The sequence below is a fragment of the Centroberyx gerrardi genome, chromosome 20, assembly GCF_048128805.1.
Source record: "Centroberyx gerrardi isolate f3 chromosome 20, fCenGer3.hap1.cur.20231027, whole genome shotgun sequence".
NCBI lineage: Eukaryota > Metazoa > Chordata > Actinopteri > Beryciformes > Berycidae > Centroberyx > Centroberyx gerrardi.
In genome coordinates this window covers 4566146-4591732 of record NC_136016.1, presented here as the reverse complement: position 1 = coordinate 4591732, position 25587 = coordinate 4566146, and the positions used below count along the sequence as shown (strand labels likewise).

Here is a 25587-nt window from a genome sequence, read left to right as displayed (position 1 = left end):
GCCGCAACCTTAAATCCGAGAATCTTATTTACACCGTTTACAGGCTCGAAAAAAAGAGCTGGCGATGTACTATTGGATATCCATTTTCCTCCGATAAACTCCGCTGGTGGCAAATGGCGCGCGGCCCCGCTGGTCGGCGTCTTGCGCTCCTTTAATTGGTTTTCGATCAGCGATTGTCACTCGCAGAAGAGCTCTCTACCTGCCAGACGTATATACGAAGTACCTGCCAATTAGCCTCCTCCATTGATTCAGAGGGGGGGGCTTAACTGGAGTATTAAGTAAAAAGCATTTAAGGGGGATTTTTCAGAACACTGCTTTTTGGACTTTGCGACTGCGGGCTAAAAATGCTATAATTGGTACTCGGCTCTTGTCTCAGTGGGATGTAAACGGCAAGAAAAAAGAAAAAAAAGAAGAAATCTCTCATTTGTTAATCAGCTCACAAGGCTGCTAGAAAAACTGCAAGCGCTTGTTTGATTGCTGGAAACAAAAGTGGCTATCAAACACGAGCGCGAGGAGGGGAAAACACAGGATTAAATTGAATTCCGGTGATGGGAAAATGGAACAAAATGCTTTGACAGTGCTGAGGGCCTTCGCAGCGGAGCGTCAGCGGCATTGTCGGAGGATCTGGGGTTGTGTGATTAGATCTGATGTTTGCACTTGTTCAAGATCAAGAGCCGTCCTCCACGCTTTGTTAACAGCGAAAAGCAGAACAATAATCTCAAACAGAGTGGCGCGGTGCATTACACAACACTTGTGCCAGTAAGATGTGCCAAACAGAGAGCGGGTCCCAAACTGATCACTCCGTCAGCTTCGCCCTGAGAACGTCTGAAGTGTAAAACCTCAAAGGACGAAGAGGGGTCGAAGTCTATCATTTAAAGGGGCCCTGTTATAGGAATTCAAATTTTCCTCTATTGATATGCATATATGGTCAAAAATGATTAGGAGTAGGAGACAATGTTCAAAATTTATGTTGTTTGTTTGTTAAATTTAAAGTTATTGCATTTACAAATATCCATCCTTTTTTCCAGGCAGTTTTCAGACTAACTCCTGTAAACGCATCACAACTTGACTCGGCCCTGATTGGCTCCCCTCGCCGAAGCATTACTGAAATCCGTCCAATCAGGCCAGTTTGCAACATTTGAACTAGAGAGCCTCCACTCAGCAGGTTTACCTCATTTGGAGGAGCTGCTGCTGTCGGCCAGTCAGGGTCAAGTACTGTGAGGACTTCAGGACTTCAAATTAATTCAATAAATACCATTGAGAACCCCTGCTTTACAGCTTTCCCATCCACATTATCCAGAGTGGATTCATTGTTACCGCATTAGCCCAATAAAAGCAGCTCTCTCTCTCTATCTATCTATCTATCTCTAACTCTCTCTCTCCCTGGTCGCTCTCTGCCCTCCGGTTACCCTCTCTACACCTCCTCCCTCTCTCCTTCCGTCCAACTCTTCCTTTTCCCCAGCGTTGTCCTCCAGATCTGTCATTAGCCCTGGATGGGATAAAGCAGGGGGGAAAGACCTACTGGTCCAAACTCCTAACTCCAAGTCCCATCACGTCCAACTGGACGACTACCAGCAGGCTACTGGCCACGCAGTGGGACAAATTTACCCGAACCCCAGTTGCATTGGTGCACACTGGAAATCAGACTGCTGTTTCTCCAGAAAGAGAGTTAGAAATAGAGAGGAGGAATCAGAGAGAGGGACAGTGCTGCAAAATAAAGTCATTTTTGTCTTCTATCCAATCTTAAAAAATTGAGAAAAAGTGAGAAATTCTGCCAAAGGGGTGAGAAAATTCCACTTGTTTCCAATGCAGGTTCACTTGTTTTCTACCAAAAAAATCTTGAAACAAGGCAGATCACTTCACTAGAATCAAGAAAATGACACTAAAATGGCACTTGTTAAGACGGATATTTTAGCACTGAGATAGACTTTGACTTTTGATGTTCTTTAATGAAGACATCACAACAAAACAGGTTAAAATCACCTTAAAAGTAGGGCTGAACGATTTTGAAAAAATATCTAATTGCGATTATTTTGACTGATATTGCAATTGCGATATGATTTGCGATATTAGAGGGGATGATCATTTTTACATCATTATTCTCATTTTCATTGAAAAACGGATTAAAATGATTATGGTGTGATTTTTGCGGGGATCTGTACATTTAAAATGGTATTTTGACACACATTTTGCCTTTAACAAATATTGCGCCTCCTGCGATTTGAAAATTGCAGTAGGCCATATTGCGATTTTGGTAAAATTTCGATTAATTGTTCAGCCCTACTTAAAAGTGCACAAAACTCCCACACAGACCTACACACTCACTTACACACACACACACACACACACACACACACACACACACACAGCCAACAATATCAATATTTAAAGCGCCGGCAGCCCTCCCCGGTACAATCAACATTTAAATACAACCAGACCCACTTCTCCCAGCGTACATATTGCCTTGCGCAGTCCCCAAACATTCATAAGTGTGACAATATAATTTCTTAAAGGGAAACACATGCGCAGCACCCTAAGGCGCGCAGAGACCGTCCCATCCCTAAATCAGTGGCTCTCCCCTGCCTAGCGCCTCCACATGAGGTCCCTGCTGTATGTTCATGCCAAGAGAACGAAGAAAAACAAATCACAAACTGGCTGTGTACTATACAGAGACCCATAAATAACACAACATAGGGGTTATTCATAAAACTCACTATGGGCTGGGACTGTCACAGTAGAGTTTTCTTATTCGGAAGCGATTCATAAAAGCACAGAAAATACCACCTGCTCTAGTGAGAAGGTATATTGAGACTGACATGGTAATTCATGTTTAAGAATCAGAAAATACTGATACTCAACGTGGGTATCAGTTGGACAAGGTGTGACACTCGCCATACTTGAGCCTAAGTGAGTTCAAATTGGATCTTGTAGTTTTTATCATGATAATGGAGAGCAAAGATCAAGCAAAATTCCCATAAATCTGTCTGGAAGCCATATCTAGAAAAGTCATATCAGGGGAGCCAGAGGTGGGGACTCGAGTCAGACTCGAGTCACAGTTTGAATTGCTTGAGACTTGACTTGATGCATGAAGAGAAGACCTGAGACATGACTTGACTTGGGTTCTGATGACTTGGGACTTGACTTTGACTTGTACTTTGATGACTTGAAAAGGTTTCTAAAGTCTTGACTTGAGATCTTGTGTTTGTGTAAATGACTTAGATTGAAAGTGATGAGATTTGTTCCACCAGACGACTGAATTTAAGTTTAGACTTGGGACTTGACTCGAGACTTGAGACTGACTAGGGACCTGAGCAAAGTTGACTTGGTCACACGTTTGAAGGGAGCATTCAGGACCAATGTTCCCTCTAAACTTATAGTTTGCTGACCTACGTCAATGTGTTTGGACATTTTGGTGGCAAATAACATTGGATGGCAGGGGCTTTGTCATAGTTTAGAGTTTAGTGAACTGACGCCCCTGGGTCTCAGACCAAAACATGAGCTTTTATGAACAACCTCCCATGTCTTTTCCAAACGATTTTGCTTTATGTGCCACTACCTCTTCTTTTAAAACACAGAGTTCTGCTGGGGGGGAATACTGGCCTTCTCTGACATATCCAGAGAGGACATTGATGTGGAAAAAGTCTATTTTAATCTTTTCAATGTCACAATTGTTAAAGCCAGCTGCCACTGAAACGCTATCAAAAACAGACAAAGGAATTCCCAAACACGAAACTCTGTTAGGTACAACTGAAATAGGTTTAAGAAGACTTTAAAGAAGACACCCTTCCCTTTGTCTAATATAAGTTTTGTGTTCGAGAAGTTCTTTCTATATTTTTGAAAGATTTTAAGACTCAATACTTGATTAAACGACTTAACATGAACGCTTTTTACAGTATAGAAAAACCCTTAATAACGTGTGAAACTGGTGGTATCACATACTGTACCTTTTGACCCCGTCAAAGACTTTAAGAGCTCATGAGATGGAACATCGAGGCGTGGCTGAAGAAGAGGAGGTAAGAGCGAAGTGGAGATCGGTACAGCACTTAAAATCATATCTGACCTTTTTCAAATGTTAAAGCTAATTGGGAGAGCTCAGAAAGGGTACGCAATATTCCAAAGGTCAGCCGCTGTGACACTGAGACCTGAGAGCAGGATTACGCTTGCTGTCATAACCTTGCGGAGAGAATGTCTCAAGCCGCCGGACGATGGTTTCTCACAAGTTTCAGGGAGAAACATTATTACTTTTACCAGTAATGATGAGTAGTATAACAAATTGCTTTTTCAACTTCTGTGATAATATTTTGGTTACATTTGTTATTGTAACCCATGTTAGTATCAAGCGCATCTTTGTGGACGGTCCCTCTGTGTTTTGGCAACGGCCCCTAGGGGGAACACATGGTCTTGTGAATAGTGCGGATCTCTCTCACTTTCTCTCTCTCGCTTGAGGAGGATTGACGTTAAGTTAAAAGAAAAGTTTTGAAAGAAGAAGTAACTGATGACTGGCGATTTTTCTTGACGTAGAAGAGAGCTGGATCTGTTAATTTGGAGTTGCGAGCAGAGGTGAGTGTATAAACTTGCTATGGCTAACTGGCGAATGCTAGCTTGTTTTGTGATGATGCAAAAAGTTAAGTCAACCAGTCAGGATAACAAAGTCAAAACCATTTAATGGGGTTATATAGTAATGAGTTCATGCTGTTTAAATTGTTGGTTGACATTTTGAGATACATTTTGAGGTAAAGGAAATTTGTTGAAATGTTTTATGGACAGAATGTGACTGAATGTATGGTACTCTGTGCTCTTCATCATCGCTAAAGTTAGCACCAGATGTTTTCCCTATAATGCGGATGAACTCTCGACTTGTCCACGAGTGCTAGGGGAAGATGTTTCATTTTTTTCCTTGAGTGCACTCAACATTAGGAGACTGTTTTTTTGGGTACCCATTTTTATTTAGTTTGTTATTTTTATTATATGCTTGAGAGAACATGGTCAATTCAAGATGTTTTACCATTACTGAGCATTTGAGGAAAAAAATGATAGAATACATCTAAATTTAACTTGAATTATCCAAAAACTAGATTCCACCTCCATCCTGAGTCATGTTACTCATACTATTAATTAGTTGTCATCGTCTCATAGTGAGCTAACCTAAATTAGAAATGGTAGAACAGTTGACTTTCTCTGGGTGGAAGTATTCCCACCACTTTGATTTTATCCAGTAAAAGGCCGACAAGAACTTTGGACATCAACGCTGTTTGGTTTCCTGATCATTCAGACAGAAGCGCTCAGGTGACGAAATTGACTTATCCTGATTTTTGATGGTAAGAGAAGATAAGGAAAAGTCATATAACGCTCAGTGTAATGAATTACTGCTCCCAGGGAGTAATAATCCAAGTAATACCTTTGAAATGAGTAACGAGTCATGAGTGCTATATTACTTTTCATTGGCGTGCCCAACACTGTACTGTTCACATCTCACTGAAACGCCAGTGTACAAACTGTTCAAATTTCAATAAAAATCTTGTATTCCCACTGACTCTAAAAGTAGAATAGGCGCAGTACGAATATGTTCAATCAATATTATTTCCCTCCACACCATTAAATTGTGCTTCATTTGCAGTGAAAAGAGTTCCTTTCTCTTTTATGTCCTAACTATGAAATCCTGCCTGCTGCAGAACAAGGTAACTAGAGGTGGGATTTCTCTGCAAGGCCACAGGAGGATCATGAATAGTGTTTAACCGCTCCAGCTGTTGTACGGTGGTTAGTAAAGCAAGTACGCCTTTTGAGAACTGGGAGAACTGGAGTGATAGCAGAGCTCCAAAAAAACAAAACGAACCAACGAACCGTCAACTGGCTGCTGACAGATGGAAGGACAAACAGACAGACACCTGCTTATGTTTATGCCTGCATATGCACAGGGAAAGATATTTATTATATATATTTGTTTTCAGAAGCAGAAACGCAGAAGCAGATGCCTGCATGCACACACCTCATATGGCACGGCTGCATTGTATTAGTATACCTGTGAGGACTTTCCATGGACTGCATTCATTCTCTAACCCCCTATCCCTATAATTTAACATGGGGAGTATCTGGCACTTGACCGCCATGAAAACCAGAATATAAACGAATCACCGAGATTGGATACAACTGGACGGGTTTGTAGTGTTTGAATGAGGCCACGGAAATAGCCTGAAAACTTACATTTAACTCGTTTGTGAACAGATTCGTGAACATATCCTGCTTTTAACACAATAAAGCAGTAATTGGTCCGTTGTCATTTTGCATTTCTATACTTGGTTTACACTGAAATTAGTATTTAAAAATTAAAGTAGATCCGGTCTCCCAAACAGGAACTATCTCTCCTAATTGGTATCCCTCCACTATGTTCTCTTCTATCAATAAAAATGCTATTTGGCGAAATTATGTTCTAAAACATTGGACCCACAGTCAATTGAGAATCAAAGTAACGGGATCTGTTGTTGAATCTGTTCACGAACGTGTTAAATGTCAGTTTTCAGGCTATTTTCGTGGCCTCATTCAAATGAATGGGAAGTAAAAATCTGAATGCTACAAACTCGTCCAGCTGCATCCGAACTTGGTGATTAGTTTATATTCTGGATTTCATCGGGTTTTCATCTGGGTTTCATTCGGTCAAGTGCCGAATAACCCCCATGTTAAAACGAATTTGAATATTGCTTTAAGAGCGAAATAGAAAAGTGTCACCTAGACAGCAGTGAGCAAGCTCTCTATCCAGAGAAAGCTGGACTCAACAACGATGGCTGAACCTCTCCACCACCAGCAACTAAGAGAAGAAATCTAGTTTTGCCGATGACACCTTACATGAAGTCCACAAAATTCAAAGTTACCTCTCACTGCCACTTGGGGCCGCCAATGTGTGATATTGTCTTGTGCAACTTCAACCCTAAACTAAATCTAATCCTAGCTCTAACCTTAACCCTAATCCCAAATCCTAAATTTAAACTAGCCCCTTGTAGTCACTTTGAAGGATTTTCCTTTCTTTCCTTGTGAACACATTCGGTCCTCATAAGGATAGACGGACCCTCCTATACACACACACACACATACACGCAGACACCTGCAGGCTTTATCAAAAGCACTCTAGCTCAGCAGAAAAATACAATCTTGGGAAAATAATTGGCCTGACACACACATACACAACGAGATGGACGGGGTGGAAAGAACAGTGAGCTGCTGTCAATCAATCAGCGAGAAAACAACGTCAACTGCGCGAGAAGGGCAAAGAGGTCTTGTCAGAATGAGAAAATAAAACTGTTTGCCAATGGCAAGGTGGTCTGGCAGAATCTTAAATATGCAAGAAAGCCTTCCACTTCAGGATCAAACGCACAATGCGGTTAAAGTGCACGCAGACAAACAGCATTCTCTGGGAAACTTCCATGCATCAAGGTACTGTACGTTGTTACGGGGCTTACCTGGAACAAAGCTCCCCTGCACCACCTCTTTGTACGCCCACCATCCTTCGTGAATTTTCGGCGGATTCGGCTGCGCTGTGAGGTGAGGAGAAGAAACACAGAACAGGCACATCAATCACTCGCATCCAAAAATTCAGACGAGACGGCAAAAAAACATACACCCGTCCCGCTGCGTTCAGTCGCTCTCGAGCTGAAACGGCGCAGTTTTTTCCACCCTCATCATTTCCAGACGCCCCGCTAACCTTCTCAGCGAGAGGCCTCTGCAAACACGTAGTCCCCGGAGACCGCCTCGGAGCAAACAGGCCTCCGATTGGAATCTCAACCCCTCTTTTTCCGTCCACCCATCCTCTCTCTTTCACAAACACACACACACACGCACACATGTACACACACAAACAAACTCCTCTGTGCTTTGACTCCCCAGGCATTAGTATGGAAATGCGTTCTGTCATGTTGTGTGAGCTGTGGAAGAAAGCCCCAGATTAGAGCAGGGTGGTACAGTATAATTGAGGTGACTAAGCAAAGGTCCCGCTACAAAGGGAGGGTTGCGACCGAGAATTACCCACCGAGCCTTCGGGATATTGCTTTTTACACCTCAACTTTCTTTTTTTTTTCCCTGTTCATTCACCAGCCGTGCAAAGCGAGGCTTAATAGAGGGGCTAGAGGTTGCTGTGCCTTGCCTGTCTTTAATGGAAGTAGAGGTGGCCGAACAAACCGCCACCACCATCCCCCCCACCACACACACACACACACTACCCCCCCACCCCGAACAGCCATGTACCAGCAGCACTGGAGAGTGGTTCAATTTCAGAGTGGGTGGGCCGGCTGGACATGGTGGTCCGAAAAAGGCTATTTTCTTCGAGGGCAATCTCCGCTCCGAAAAGCCGAAAAGGGGGCTGCATAGCAGCTGGCCTCCCACGAAAAATGGATCTTTGCAATCCTGTTTGTCGAGTTGTTTCTCAAAATGATAGATTGCTTCTCCCGTTTCGATGTAAAATGAACTTGAAGTAAACACCACCTTTGATCGGAGCGTGTCTAAATCACTGCGGTGGCCAATTGAACAACAATAGCGAAGTCGGAGTTTCCAAACCATTAGAGGGAGCCTGGCCCCCTGCCCAGCTCTGCTGGACCCTGGCAAAACTTTAACTTCCACCGCTTGAAAATAAACAAGATCATTTATGTGTTGAACTTTTCTTTGTGATAAATTTACAAAAAAATTCAGACTCATCCTCTAGCATCACAGTTACTAAAAGTGCTACGTGTAGCATTTTAAACATCAATATACCATTGTCAAATTAATTGTAATATTTTTGTGTAATTGCCATAAAATAGAGACCACGATTGGGATGATTGGTAGCCTGATTGGTACACTGCAAAAAAACATTCATCTTAACAAGTCATTTAGTCTCATATTCAGCCTTCAAATCTTATTTCTACCAGTGAGGAGAGATAACTCCACTTGTTTCCAATGCAGCTTCACTTTTTTTCTAGAATTTTCTAGAAATGAGTGTCAGTCTGTTGAAACCAGTCAGAATAAGGCAGATCACTGCACTACTTGAAACAAGCTGATTTGCATTGGAAACAAGTGAAATGATCTAACCCCAATGGCAGATTTTTTCACTTGTTTTAAGAAAATTACGATTTTACAAGAAAATGTAATAACTCTATAGCAGTCAAATGAACATAGCATAGCAATGTAGTAAAACAGATATTTTGCTATATGGTTAGCTATGTAATGCATTGGAATTACATGTCTAACCTTACTGTATAGATTAATAGGGAACATAATGATGGTATATACCACTTTATCGGCCATGGAATTCTTTCATTATGACTTATGAAATAAAACCTCAGGAGTGAGAAAAGCAATGAGGGGTCAGAGTGAACAATAGTATCTATTGTGTACAGTGCTGCTTCAGTGTGTGTGTGTGTGTGTGTGTGTGTGTAGTGTGTGAGAGAGGCCCTTGGGATCCCAGCTACTGTAAGTAATAATATAAAGGAGATTTGGAGGCCTGTGGACATGATCCTCTTACAAGCTGCTGACAACAATACAGATAATAGTTCTCTCTCTCTAGCCTCTCTTTCTCTCTGTGCATCTGTACTGTAATGTATTATAACATAGCTGCTGTCTCTAACCAAAAAAAAGAATAAAACATACTTTCTGGATTGATATTCCCATCACTTTTATATGTGTCTGCTTAAAGGACAATTCTAGCGTGATTGGAGCATTAGCATTAGCTGGAACATTAGCTATTGGTTTAAAATGTTATTTTGGAGAGGAAAACACAGAATGTGTGCATTAATATGAAACAGTGACCGGAACTTCTTTCAAAATGTAAAAGTTTATTGCGTGATATTTGCGTTCTGATGCAACTTTGCAAAACGCGATTGTCAGCTTCTCATTCAGAGTGATGGATTACATTAACTAAACGAATTTTAAGTCTCTGGACTTGTTATCTATGCCATTTGAAACTGGATGGGAGCGAATGAGCCTGAGGGTATGGCAAAATTGATTTAAAAATAGCTTTAATCATGGTGCATGCATGTAAAAACTGTCACAATTAACATTAAAGGGATGGAAAATGAGCAAAAATTGACTGCAAACCATTTGCATCACAATTGGTTTTAGAGAGAGTGGTACTGAAATACTACACTGATGAATAACATTACATAACATAAAATGAAACTTTAATGGTCCCTGTGGGCAATAATAGCACTAGGATACAGAAGAAAAAAGAAAAAAACAATAACAAAAAAACACAACCAACAGTTACAACACTTTAATATATTAGTAGAAAGTATGAAAATAAATTAATTACAGCACTTATGCAGGATGTACAAAATAACAGCAGTAGAGCATATTGTGACAAAGAAAACGAATGAATCTAAAACAATATACTAAAAACAGGAAACATATGGCGTATGAAAATAAATGATAATCAGGCTATCAAAATAAATGCAACATATAACAAATTAGAAATCTGAGAATAGGATGCCTTTCGGATACTACTGAAGGTTCGATCTCTTTTTTTGTTGAGATGCAGGCACGTAATCCTGTAGGTTTCTATTGTAGCTGATAGGAAGTGGTAGCAACTTTGCCTACAGATGAGACATAATCACATCCTGTGGTTCATCAGGAGAGAGAGAGAGAGAGCACGAGAGAGAAAAAGAAAGAAAGAGGAGCAGAGCAGCACAACAAGCACCGTCCCATTTCTCACAATGTCTGGCCGTGGCCCCAAAACACACTTCCTGACATCAGCAGAAAGGAAATGCCTCCAATCTATAAAGGGAAATGCAGACGAGACTCTGCAGGAGGTGGGTGGGGGGGTTTGGAGGGGGGGAGGGGGGGTGCAGTGAGAAAAGTAGGCATGGAGTGGAGGATGAGTGCGGCGGAAAATGATGGATCGCCACTTTCTGGCTTCCGAGTCAGACAGCGGTTATCCTATAGGTAGAATACGGTGAGACGTCTAATCTATTGATTAATAGAGACGTGCGCGAAGTGGCGGATGAGGGTACGCCGCATACTGATAAGGTATTAGGAAGTATTAGTTCGGCTTTTAAGGAATACGCCTCCCTTTCACATGTTAATATGACCTTTTCCCCCAAAGTGAAAACCAATTAAAAACTGTCTGAACTGTGGGACGTCTAACCAACACCTACAAGCCCCTTAAGGACGAGTCACAATGAGTCACCGGATGGATACAGGCGAGTCACAAAATTCATTACTGAGTCAGTGTATGTTTCACTTTGTTATGGCCAGACCGTTTCCAAAACTTCAAAGTTACACTAGGTAATCCTTAGGTGAGTATCGAGTCGTCGCTTGTGTCCTTGAGGAGAAAGTTCCTCTAAAGTTGTCTTGGAGAGAACGCACTTCTCGAGAGAGAGCGAGCATGTTCCAGTTTGAGATGGACTGTGTGCATGACATCAATTAAGATGCACAGTTATTCATTTTCCCATCTGCTTCAAGCAGCTCTGCACTACAGACTTTAGCGTTGTTGGGACGTGATATGTCTTTCTCACAATGAATCTTGGGGCTTTCAAGATACCATCCGATGCATCCTTGATGTTTTGTCCAACTTCTGGGGTCTTTATCCTCCCTCCATTCTTAGTGTGCTTTTGTTTTGGAAGCGTACTTCAGCTGATATTATGTCAAACACTTAAAGTAAAGTCACATTTTCACAATCGAAGTGTAAGCTAGCTAATTAGAGCAGAGCTCCAACAGAAATGTCTAGTGAAGAGGTAATATATCACCATGCTATACCCTGGAATAATGATACTGCTTTGTCATTCGCTTTTTTGCCTTGAGAACGAGGCTTTTTAGCCTTCTTAGCTTAAATGTCATGCAACGCTGGTTGGTCGCTTGTACTACATTTATGGCTGCTTGTGCTTCATCATTGAGCAATTGAAAATTGTCCTCTCGAGGGTTGCCGAGATTTTTGGATTCTAGAAAAAACGAATGAGATTTTTGGATCCTGTTGGCCAATTGTTCTGTTCTTTAAATGTGTGAAACAATGTAAGTAGAAATTACAAAGTTATTACATATTTTAATGCGTTACTGAGGGGGTGTTGGGAGTCAATATTCCAGTGGAAGGAGAATTTTGATTCCAAAACAGAGTACAGGCTGAAAAGTGAGTTTTTAAAGCGAGAACTCTCAACACCTGACAAAGTAATCGTTGAGTTATTAGTATTGATCAACGACTATCAACCCCCTGCAGATATATTATGGTCTTTTTGTGCTATGGGACAGTAAAAATCTCTCTTGTTGCACCTTTAATATGGAAGCGTCTTGGTGGAAAGCTATACAAATGAGCTACGTTTTTGTGAGTTTGTTCCCAACAGGCAATGTGAAGTGATCAGTTGGTTAAACATGAGGCTATTGATTTCCCTTAGAACAAGGGCCAAGTAACCAACAATCAAATAATCAAGTAACATAATCAATGATCTCCATTTTAAACAAAAACCATTTTAATCCCGGTTTCACTGGACTGCAGCATCAGTGCAGGTTTGGAGTGCGATCTGTCTCTCTAAGTCTCTTGACAGTAAGTATAGATGCACACCGGCTGGGCTTGGCGGTTTCAAACCCAGTCCTCTTGTCAGTTCTATCCAAACCACATACTTTAGATTGCAAGTGGAGTAAATGTGCATTTTGTGTATTTGTCAGCCTGTTATGATGTCAGCAACGTTGACCTTTACACAGGCCCATTTGGCTGTCTCCGCTGTAGGCGGACAATAAAACGGTAAGAGCTGACATCTTTGTAATGCTGTGGCAGTGGCAGTATGTTGACATGAGGTGGGTCATTTGATTCAAGCCTCGGAACAAGTTGATTTGCATTGGGAACAAGTGAAATTACCTAACCCCATTAGATTTTTTTCACTTGTTTTGACAAAATAAGACTCAATACTAGACTAAATGAGTTGCTAAGATGGATAATCATGGCAGTTCAACTAAATTCAAATCTAGAATAATTGCTGCCTTTAATGGTACTGACAATCAGGCAAGTGTAGAGAACTTGGTCACTGATGTTTAATTTGCACTGCTTCCTTATAGAGGCTTGATAAATAGATTTAGCTTACTGAACAGAACCAATCAATCCAAATCTGAATGATCTTTAAACGCCTTTGGGACGTTCCCCATCCATCCCCCATTCCCAAACAACGACTTGCTTTGCTGTAGTGTTGTTTTGAAATGAGAAGGCTCCTCTAAAGTAAAGCCGTATGACGGATCTAGTTGGCCACAGCCTCTTACTGACCTGAATCCCATTTAGCAGAGCACAGGCCTATTTCATCCTCGTACTTAGGAGTCTGGCAGCGTTCAGCCAGCCCACGCCACCTCCCATAAAGGCAAAGAGAGACGCTGTAAATAAACAGTTCATTTTCATATAATATCCAAACTCTTCCATTAATATTCAGCGCGGGGCAGAGGCAATCCTGAAGCCCAACCATGCAGAAAGAGAGAGGGAGGGAAAGACGGAGGGATAGAGAGAGAGGGAGAGAGAAAGACGGGGGAGGCGGAAGAGGAGGAGGAGGAGGACAGGTAAATAACCAGACAGCAGAGATGGGGAGAGAAAGAGGGAGGAAAGAGAAGGAAAGTAGCAGACAGATTGGAAAAGACACTGAGACAAAACTGAGAGTGGCAATGTGCGTCCATAAATGAAACTTGACCTTGCCAACAGCTGTGCTTACTGACTTATGAGACAATTATCTCTCACCGAGCTCCTATTGGTGCCTCCCTTTAATGGCCCCAGCTGTGTGCGTGTGTGTGTGTGTGTGTGTGTGTGCCAGGTCGCATTTGCCTCTGTGTCAGAGAGTGAAAGGCCCGGGCCCTGAAGACACCCTGAATCAAACCAAAGCATCCACAACTGGTGTCCCAATCTGAAATGCAGCAGGCAATATGCTGTCCCAGTGCAGCTTTGTCTCCATCCGCTGGCTCAGGAGACACTGGTCGCTCAGTGGGACAGGCAGGCAGGACAGTATAGGAGCTATACTGCATCGGAAATCTACCATAACAGGCGAAACTGCAATAAAATGTCCAGATGGCTCTCCTGATGAAATTGCTTGTAGTTAAAAAGATCAAATTCTGTCTTCAGCCTATTAAAGTGGTAATCCGTGAGTTCCTTATTGGCTCTTTTTTTATATTTTGTCTCCATCTTTGGTGCTAAGCGCTCATTGCTGAGGTGTTTCTGCACTGCATTTCCCAAAGATCACCTGTCAATCAGTGTGGCCAATATTGATGTCTTTTTCTTATTGCTGCTCATGCTAACTACCCAGTTCTTCTTCTATGTATTCCAAACAAACCAGAGATGTAAATCACTTCTTGTGTGCCAGAGGATTTTTCCCAGGAAAGACCTACCTGACACCGGGTGTTTAGAACACAATGAATGTCACACATTATTACTTCAAAAACTGCAATATGCAACTTCTAACCTTGAGACAGAAAGTATATTGTTGCCCTTGCCCTCCTCCCCCTCAGTTGGTCAAGTTCCCGCCCCAACACTTGTCACTCATCAAGTTGTCTACCTTGAACCAGCATGTAGCCTGAGGCCGACGTAACCGGCATCTGTAAAGCCACCGCAGGCGTTTAAGAAGCAGGCAGCGAACGCAGCCAATCTGCGATTTAGACAGAAAACAAGCCGATGTTCACCGTATTTTTCGATGGGTCTTGTTTCCCGCATGTTTAGCTTCACTGTTCTTTCTTTTCTTACTGCTTTCCCCCATTGTTGTTGTTGCTGTGTCTTCCCTATGCTGTGGCTGCTACCCTCACCTTGATAGCCACAATCAGCTCATCACTGGCCACGCCCACAGCAAATGGTACACACCCCAAAACATCCCCAACATTATTGTAAAGCCAATTTCAGGGAAACGGGGATTTAGGCATGTACACACACAGGGTCACAGACACAGACAGTGTGATAATATGTAATATATCCTATTTGTTTATTATTTTAATGTCAAAAAGTTGCATATTGTAGCTTTACTATCTCAGTAACTTTATTTAGTTGGTCCTCTCAGCCTGAGCTATGTCGCTGAGAACAACTATAATATCTTGACATAATCCAACATCAGATAAGGGGGAAAAAAAGCAAACTGTCTCACCGCTAATAAGCAAAGTTGGGCCAATAGAGCGGTGTTCTTTTCCGCATCTTATCAGGACGGTGTCAGAGGTTTATTCAGGGGAGCCAGGGAGAAGTGGCTGAGTGTGTGGGGATCGCTGATAACACTGAATCTGACTCCAAGGCTGACAAGAACACTCTCTTTAACACCCCCCCGCCCTTTTCCCCCTCACTTCTTGTCTAAAAGTTTGTCAGTGTTTTCCTTCTACTGAGTGTAGGATGAAGAAGAAATCCATTATTTTGTTTGTGTTCAAAGAGAGGAGCAGGAGAAAGGAGTGCCGAGGCAGAGAAAGGGAAGCATCCATCAATAATTGAAGGGGCTTAAAGTAGGTGAGTACCTTTGTCCTCTTGGGCCTGTGATCCTATTGAGTTGAAAGCCATAAAACCCTCTGTACGCCTGCCAGTGACTAGACACTGTACTTACTACATTCTGTAGCAGCTCAGCAGCAGTCGGTTCTGTCTCGGCACGTACACACACACACACACACACGCATACACGCCGAGCCCAGAATAGTTAAGACAAATAGGGTCCAGTGCGGTGTCCTAACAATAAACTATAAGAACGCAAAGTCACACAAGGATAATTTATCGAAGACCAGGGACACAGTGGAGGGTAAACACACCTAAACTCAATTTACCCACACTTTTATTTGTGGCATGTAGTTTACCCACCGTTTTGACCTGACATAAAACTTCATGACATAAATTCAGAGAATTCAACATAGTAAGCAGTATCAAACTAATGTACACTGCAAAAAAACATCCATCTTAACAAGTCATTTAGTCTCATATTCAGCCCTCAAATCTTATTTTTCCTTAAAGCAAGAGAAAAATTCTGCCAATGAGGAGAAAACATTTCTAGAAATGAGTGTCAATATCTTGAAACAAGCAGATCACTGCACTACTACCAAGAAAATGACACTTGATTCTAAAAAAGTCTTGAAAAAAGTTGATATGCATTGGAAACAAGTGAAATTATTTCACCCTATTGCCAGATTTTTCACTTATTTAAAGAAAATTACGATTTTAGGACTCAATAATAGACTAAATGACTTGTTAAGATTGAGATTTTTTACAGTGTAAGCTGTATGAAGACAGGGCCTTTTAAGAGGGAAAAAGCATAAAATACTAGTTTTCAGAAAATATAATTGATTTTTGTGCATACTGGTGGTTGTTTGCCTCATGATGATCACTGAAGGTCACAGTTTATCCACCTTCTTATTTACCACTACATCACTGCCGAAGACTGTAGCCAATCATGTTTATAATACACTGAAATCCATGCCTCTATATACAGTACAACATTACAGCAATGCAGGCTAGGTTCAGTGGCTCCACCTTTGCATGGATGTTATGTAACGGCATTGGCGTGTCACGAACACATTTTGGGTCACTGGCTCTTAAGGGCCAACGCACAACTCCATTGTGTGGATGCCTGTTTCCAGTCCCCTATAGCTCCATGGGTAGAGCATGGAGCGCGTGCCGCCCGGGGGGTTAGAGCTTCGTTCTCCACCGGGACCGCGTATACTAAAAACGTCCCTATACCCGTGACAGTGTAAGCTAATTTGGATTAAAGAGTTGGCCAAATAGCTTAGCGCTGTGTTAAATGTAAACCCACCGCAGATTGTGTAATCACCAATGCAAATTATTCCGGAAGAAGGGGTGACATGGCGAAACGAACAGCTACTGTAACGGCGACAGAGGGGAAAGTGAAGCCCGGATAAACACTGGCTCTCCGTGTCTCTGTCGCACCCGCCCGCACACTGTAGAACACATTCACTCACTCATTCTCTCTCTCTCTCTCTCTCTCTCTCTCTCTCTTTCTGTCACACAAACACACACACAATATCTATTCCCCTTACAGGACACACATCTGCACAGGATTATCAGATTACCGGCTGGAGATTTGGCTTCCCTGGCAGGGCCTGTGTGTGATGGTGAGTGAATTGGGGCGGCAGGCTGCTGCTGCTGCTATGGCCGCCGTGTACAAAACTGCAGAAAGCGCTTTGCGTTGTCGCTCATGAAAACTCGCTGCCCACCTGCAGCGCAACGCCTCCATACCGCCACCAACACCCCCTTCCTTCCTTCCTCCCTCTCGTCCCGCTTCCTCTGCCTGTCCCTGTTACCGACTTACTCATTTTGCTTTTTCTCGCTTCCCCCCTCACACACACACACACACTTGCCATCCCATCTCCCCATGGTAAATTACAGCTGGCGTGGAGGTCGTCTCACTCCAGCTGGCTGATATAGACTTGAGATTCCTGAGCAGCAGATGTGATGAGCTACGGCTGCATGGGGACAGACAAGGTGGTCAGTCTCACACATACATTCACACATACACATTTGTACTACTATACTTGTGAGGACCTTCCATTGACGACATTCATTCCCTAACCTTAAACGTCACGATTACATAACTAACTTAACCCCTTACCCTAACCTAAACCTAATCCTAATTAACCTAATAATCCTAAACTAATCGTAACCTAGTGGTGGACGGTATAATGTAGAAATGATACACCAGTGGGAATCTGTGCTAAAGGTTAGGTTTTCCCATACTGTTTCTACTCAATGCCCCAGAACAATCTTTGGTTGAATGCGGATGTATTTATGTTGATGACTTATCGTCAAGCAGTTTGTCATTAGTCACAAAATTGCTGAAAACACACTTTACGAGCAGCACCCATGTGCGTTTGTTTATGCAAGTGAAAACACAAGGCTTGAGGGAAGTGAAAGTGAAAGAGAAATGAGAACACCTCCCATTCTCCAACCAAACAAAAGCCAACAACAAAAATGAGGAAGAGATTGTCTAAGAAAAGGGAGCATCCTCTTTCCCATGGACATGGTGTGGTTATAAAAAACAGAATACTATAGAAAACTATCACCTGCAAGCTTTGGTGAGTGACTGTCATTGCCAGGAGAAACAGAATGTTGGGGCGGGACCTAACCCTAAACTAACCTAACCTTAACGTTAACCTTAACCCTTACCCCAACAAAACCTAATGGTAATCCTGACCTTAAACCTAAACCCCCAATCCTAACCTAGCCTCCTGTAGAAGTGAGGACCGACCAAAACGACCTCACTTTGCAAAAATGTCCTCAGTCCAAAGCTCTAAAACTCAAATTTGTGCTCACAAGGATAGCAAAACAAGTGCACACACACACACAGACGGACCAGACGGACGTGTAGAAGTGGGCGGGCAGGGATTCAAGCGGGCACACATTGCAGGCGCCATGTGGCGTTGGGTTTGCAACATGAGACACATCCACTGACCGGGTAGGAGGGAGTGATTGCGGGCGTCCTCGGTAACACAGGAGTTCGCTTAGTGGCATACGGCCAGCTGGTGGAGACACGTGTTATTGTCACGAATTCACTAAAGGCCCCTATCTACCCGGTGTTTTCATCTCCCCCATTTCAATTCCTGAGCTTCCCTAAGGGCACATTCCTCTCAGAAGGTAACGTGTGATTATCTCCCCCAGTCATCGTTCCGCGCAAAATGAGGTGCAGCAGGGAAAACAGTTCGTGGAGCCGCTGATGGGCCTTTCTCCCCTGGCAGTAATCAGCTGTTTCTCCTGCTTTGCCTCGGAAACCAATCGTTTTCAAGTCATTTGTCAGGTGGGGGGCTTTATCGCTGCCTCTACAAGTGTTGTCACGATGATCGAGATCTCCATACTGCTTCGATACCGTTGCAAAGGGTCAAGTTCCATGAAGAATTGGACGTACTTTCAATACTTTCACGAAATGTTCTCTGCGAGCTGAAATTCCATTTTAGCATAGGTTGGAGCATAGGTTGGAGAAGTTAAAACTAAAACTGTCAAACTGTCCACCATGTCTTGAACTGGATCCCAGTCCACCTGAACTGGTAGACAAACTGGTACTGGGAGCCATATCTGGAATTATTTTACCTTAAGAACTGACAAAGACGAACGCCCAACAACACATCAGAACTCTTGTACAAAAGTTGCTACAAAGTCAATGTGGTGACACACTGCTTGATGTTTTTTATGTTTGTTTTTTCATGTTTACCATGGTATTGCAGTAGTATCAAATTTTTACATATTAAACATAGTATTGGCATCAAGCTTGCCAAGGTGATATCTCAAGTGACATTAACTAAGGACAAATTCCTCTTTATGCACAACAAAGGAACATGAAAAGCCATATTCAAATTATGCAGAATAAACTGCATTGTTTTTCACTTGAGTATTTGCATGCCAGGAGAGCAGCATGATAAATAAGCATTAGGCATAGTCATTATTTAGGGGGGAAAAAAATATATGGCAAGCTTTCCTCTGGGGACCAAAGAAAAATTTAAGCCATTCGTTCATTGCTTTTATAACATTTAAATATCTTCTAGTTGGGTTCTAAAATTCATAAAAACCCCTTTATTTGATTTACTTCAAACAAAGGTATTCTTGCCTATACTTCAAGGGGGAGAGACAAAGGAAGAAAAAGAGGAAGATAGGCTTCCCACAGTCATCCAAGAAGTTTCTCAACTGAAAAGAATTTGTGTTGACATTTTGAACTTCAGTCTGTTTATTAGCATCCATTTTGCTGTTGTTATAAAGTATACCATCACATTCAATTTCAGACTACACAAAAACCCTACTTATTAGAAACCAGCTAAGCCTGTCAGCAGCATTGGAAAGCTATTTGGCTACTGTACTCTCAAATTTTTTCATCATATTTTTCTTTAAAAAAGGGGGAAAAATCTGACAATGGAATGAGATAATTTCACTTCTTTCCAATGCAAATCAACTTGTTCCAAGCATTCTCTTCATACTAGTGGAATGATCTGCTTCATTTTGACTTGTTTCAAGAATCTGACAGTAGAAAATTCCCGAAACAAGTTGATTTGCATTGGAAAAAAGTGAAATTATCTCACCCACTGGCAGAATGTTCAACTTGATTTAAGAAAAACAGTATTTTTCAGACTGAATGTGAGACTGAATGACTTGTTAAGATGGACATTTTTTACAGCATATGATCTAAGGTAATGGTGCTGCTGTGTCTACCTGAGGTTTTCTCATGTAGAGAGAGAAGACAGACAAAGACACTGAGAGACAGGCAAAGAAAGAGTCAGAGAGGAATGGCTGGATGCTGTAGTGGAAAAATGTCAACTACAAGAACACTGCAAAAAAAAAATGCCCCTCTTAAATTATTTAGTCTAGTGTTGAGTCTTAAAATCTTGTTTTCCATAAAACAAGTGAAAAAAAAAATCAAACAGAAATGCAAATGAGCACTAGTATCAAATTGTCACTTGATTCAAGCAAATTTGCATTGGAAAAAAGTGAAGTTATATCACCCCACTGGCAGATTTTTTCACTTGTTCTAAGAAAAATAAGAAATAAGACTCAATAATAGACTCAATGATGGATATTTGGTGTGGTGAAGTGATAAACAGAAGGTGATGGGGAGAAAAAAAAGAGAACCGGTTCTTTTGTACCAGTGTGAAGGGATGCGAGGATTTCTGCTGAGATCATGTTAAGGCAAGGCCAAAGTGGACAAAAAAAGTCATTTCTGTGTCTGAACAGATGGAGAATCACGGACAAAACTGTTTACCTGGCACATAATGTCAAATCCTTTATACAATGCTCTTTTGAGCACTTCTAGTCAGGGGAAAGCATACTGCTGCAGGGGGGGAAAAAGATACTGTAATTGAGGGTAAGTGAAAATCGCTTTTCTCAATGTGTGCTCCACAGCACTATAACATAGTCTCTCTCTGGATTTTTGCCATAAAAGAAATAAACTGCAGAAACACACACAGCGAGTCTTTTCAGATTTCGCCACAGCTGGAGTCCAGCGTGAGTCAATACTCTTCTCTCAGAAACGTCTGAGAAATCTAGCTCTTCTGTGTATCTGGTTAGCTTGAATTTTTGATCTTTGATTCGGTCAATATGAGAGCAAAGCCACACTGATCATTTTTATGATCTTAGACAGTTTTGTCAATATTTGTGGGCATGAAAAAATATACTGTATATCCCAAAGCTAGAAACTGAAGAACCAAGGCTCTAATCAGCAAGAAACTCAACCTAGGACTACATCACTGATAGTCAATGGTGCTGATTTCTTGGACTTAATGTTTGAGTGACCTTTTACATCCAAATGACAGTGCATAGCATCCACAGCATCCATAAGAGTGTTATATCTGTAGTTCAAGTTAACCCTATAGAATACCATGTAGGCCCATGTATTGTCATGGTGTCATGGCGTCTAAAATTTTTTTTTACCTCTACTATAATAGATCTTTGTATCAGAGCTATGAGTATGCAGCTGCTCTCCCCATCACCTTGGTATAATTACTGTAAACAAATGAGACCATGGTGGAGATGATTGGTAGCCTCTATCTCACACCAGTGGTATTGTTTGTGCGAGTGTTTCTCCAAATTAGGACTACATTTCCCATAAACCCTGTTGCTTCCTTGAAGATGATGTTGCTTCTTTGGTCAAAGGTTTTCTCTTTGACTTTACTGAAGAGGATCAACATGTTGGAAGTGATTTTTCCATCGGCCTTTCACTCCTTCCACCGTCTGCTATTGCCAGAAACTCTGAAACTTTAGCTCTGTTTGCTCTGGAAGAACAGCGCCCTCTTGCTGTTTTGTGCCATAAAGCAATCCAGCAGATTCCCCGCCAAATCCGACCTGGTGGCACACAATGTAAAATGCAGTGTAGAGGCTGGTAGAGGCTGCTAATCTTCTCAGTGATGGTCTCATTTGCTTACAGTAATTATACTAATGTCTCAAAATTAATGTGGTAATGAATTACTGATATTAAAATGCTGCACATAGCACCTTCAAATATGGAGAGATAGTCCACAGCTAATTTAATAACAGGTCTTGCTTGGTGCAATCTAACCTTGTATAACATCACAGGTATATAAAGGTTGAAGCCTCTAAGTAGAATTCAGATTCATATGCTATTTCTGATTGTAAATGCAATATGAGCAACAATCAAAAATCAGACAACCAAGACCTTTTCCTGGGATAAAGCATCTATCTATCTATCTATCTATCTATCTATCTATCTAGCTAGCTATAGTGTCTCCTTTACATGCGACTGAGGTTTATTTTATAATCACAAGAGCAGCTCCACCCCTCTGGAAAATCACCTAAGGGTGCTGTCTCAGTGTCCGCAGTCAGTCTCCCAGTCACTGTCACTGGAGCCATGCCAAGCGTTGTCTCTTGATTACATCATAGATGAGAGTCTTGACACTGATGAGACTTTCATGTCCCCAAATCCAAGCTTAACTCTATGCGATGGGAATAACATGTTGCTTTTGAAGTCTGGTTTAGCTGCATGATGATTCCTGTAGATGTAGTTGAACTTGGCATCAGTTGACATGGCCATATTTTGCCATGTCATGATGAGCTCCATATCAGTTTTCAGCCACAGACATTTGTGGCTGAAAGATGTGGATGAAAGTGACAAAACGATTTAATAACTTGACTCGGTGATGACAAACACACCTAATTAATTATCAGTTTAATTGAATTTGATCTCAGCTCTCTGGCTCCCCAGTTGATCAGCTGCCTTCATCTCTATGGAGAATACAGTAACTTTAGCAAAAACAGCTTCTGGCATAGTACATACTGTATAGAAGCGCTGCTTATATAACAATGTGCTTTATTATAAAATGCCAGACTATGTGATGTTGCATTCATGTCCTATGGGAATAGTCATTGGAGCAGCTTGACGGTTCAAAGAAACGACTTGAAGCGTTCACGCATTCAAACTCGTTTGAAGCCGTCAAGATGCCATGATGGAAGTTTTCTGCCACACTGAACACACTGAGTGATGATGCATTTGAGTTCATGTTTTACAGCAAAACAAAAATTGTAATGTCAACCACAACATAAAAAAAAGTAGTCATGTCCTGCCATGGCATTTTAAGAGTTCTGATCACAAAATGACTTATGTGATGAAAATCATTCATTTTGTTGGTTTTATTTGACATGAATCTATGATTCCCTACACTTGACTACAGGTATTTACTTGTTGGTCAAGTCTGACTTCAGTAAGTCAGAGAATTCAGGTTTCATTGCCAAACCTCCAGTTCCCATGTAGAATTTAGGTGGTGAGGTGAACAGTGTTTTCTAGTAGTATTTACCATCTGAAAGCTGAAGTCAATGGTAGAAAGCTCATATCTATGGGACTTGAATGCAGCATCAAGATTCATAATTTACTTTTCACAATTAATACTTTCATTTCCTTTTATTAATTAGATTAGAACAGATTTGGGTTTTTTTCTGTACCACACCATGATGAAGTTAGTTGAGTGAAGTCTCTCACCTCTGATTGGCTGACCTAAATTGAAAAATATCACTTTTTAAGGGGGAACCAATCACAAATCGGGGGGGGGGGGGGGGGGGGGGGGGGCAGTGACGAAGGATGCTGTCACTATTCTTTTCTGCATTCCCGACCTGAGGGCTGAGCGAATGTACATTATCTTTTGCAATAAAAACAAAAAAAGAAAAACCTGAGGGCTGAGGTATAGAGAGGAGAGCCTGTCGTGCGTAATACGCTCCCACAGTCACGGATTACGCACAAGTTATTATAGAGTAGTATTCCCAGACTCACGTCACAGCTTCCACACTGAAAAAAATATCCAGCTTGATGATTCATTTAGTCTCAGTTTTAAAATCGTATTCAAATTGTGGGAAATTCTGCTGTTGGGATGAAATAGCTCCACTTGTTTCCAATGCAGATTCACTGGCTTCAGGGTTTTTCTTCTAGCGTCAATATGTTGAACCAAGGCAGAATAAGGCAGATCGCTCCATTAGTATCGAGAAAACCACACTGGATTTAAGGAAATTATTGAAACAAGATGATTTGCACTGGAAACGAGAGGAATTATTTCACCGAAATGGCAGATTTTTTCACTTGTTTTAAGAAAAAAAACAAGACAAGACTCAATACTAGATTAAATAACTTGTACAAATGGATTATTTTTGCAGTGTGCATACAGCAGAGGCGTCATACTTGAACCAACCGTGTCAAATCATTCAAATAAAGGGAATGGCACAACACTAACATATTGATACACACTTCAGTGAGAAAAAAAAAACATTTCCATTGAGAAGTGGAGATGGCCCTGCACAGTAAACAGGGAGTCGTAGGCTATACAGTATTACAGTATATGGCCTGGCTGCTATGATGCGGGCGCCGCATCCGCGCGCATCACCGCAGAGTGCGGTGCGCTCACCGGTGCGCACAACTGCTTTTATGTGACGGTAACTCTGAATGATTTGTTATGGGAGCCCGCGGGGACTTCACCGCGACGAAGGGGACCGTGGGTCCAAGTGAGGAAGGGGGGGTCTGGCATGTCACAATATGACCATAGTATAATGTAAAAAAAAAAATAAAATATATATATATATATATATATATACACAGTATATACAAAAACATCAGTGTATGACACTATAAGTGCTGGAACACCCATGTCACGCGTGCGCCAGTACGCATCAAGTCCTGTGCACCGTGCCCGTCTTCAGTCACACACACACACGCACGCGCACACACACGCACACACACGGGTCTCATAGGTAACCAATTATTGAAAGCATAGGAAAATTCCTCCTTTAAATCCACCGTCACGAACCTTTATGTTGAATGGTAATCACGGTGCGCCAGGCACACACAGCAGCCTACATCTATCCATATTGCAATTTTCTACAGGCTGAATAGTTGCCACAGCGCGTCCCGTTGAAACATTTAGACCTATAATGAGTAAGACCCCCCATTCCCCCCCTATCTATACCTTTCCACTTGATCAGTTGAATACGAAGCCCCAAAAGGCGCCATCCGCCCGCGGCGCCTCACTCATCCCGCACAAATCCCTCGTAAAACTTTAAAAGATAAATTCATTTTGCGGTGATTTTTAATTTGACGCACCTGCCCCCCTTCAGCGGCCGCCAAAACGACGCCCCATAACTCACCTGATATACAGACAATGAAATTGGCCTGGAGAATGATCAATATTTCCCAAATTATATCCATCCTCTGTCTTCATTCCAGGTACATTACGCTCAGGTAAAAAAAAAAAAAAGAAAAAAAAGAGAAAAGAAAAGGAATAAAAAAAAAGAAGCGGCTTTATCAGTTGCGGATGGCTTGTCCTCCCAGGCTGGATCCCGCTGTACACCTTCCACCAGGTATTTTCCACATCAGACTCATAGCAGGTAATACAAAAAAAAGCCGGAGAAACGTCGCACCTTCCCTCCGCTAAATGTACAATTCCAGAGATGGGAAACGGGTCAACTCCAGACAAGAGGAAAAAGGAAAAGAAGAAGAAGAAGAAGAATTAGAAGAAGAAGAGACAGGTAGAGCCTACTGATCCGCGGCGAAGTCAGTCGGTATTCACTGTATTATTCCAGCGCGCCCTAGGACGGACACATCCATCCATCCATCCACCCGGTCCCGTTTCACCAAGCGGGCGTCCCGTCTCTCCGCGTAAAGTCACACATCGTCGTTTCCTTTAGAAAATCTCGGTCTGGGAAGAGAGAAAGAAAAAGAAACACGTGAACTC

At 41.9% G+C, this 25587-nt stretch overlaps 1 protein-coding gene across 1 annotated transcript in view; it reads right to left on the bottom strand.

The window, feature by feature from the left end:
• The window catches only part of ca10a (carbonic anhydrase Xa), a 161586-nt gene extending 136525 nt beyond the window's left edge, over positions 1-25061 (bottom strand). Inside the window, exons 1-2 of the mRNA XM_071922925.2 lie at positions 25001-25061; positions 7452-7526 (exon numbers count right to left, since the gene is read on the bottom strand). Of these exons, the coding sequence (XP_071779026.1) occupies positions 7452-7526; positions 25001-25061 (136 nt within the window). The remainder of the gene's footprint in view (positions 1-7451; positions 7527-25000) is intronic.
• Positions 25062-25587: the final 526 nt, after the last annotated feature.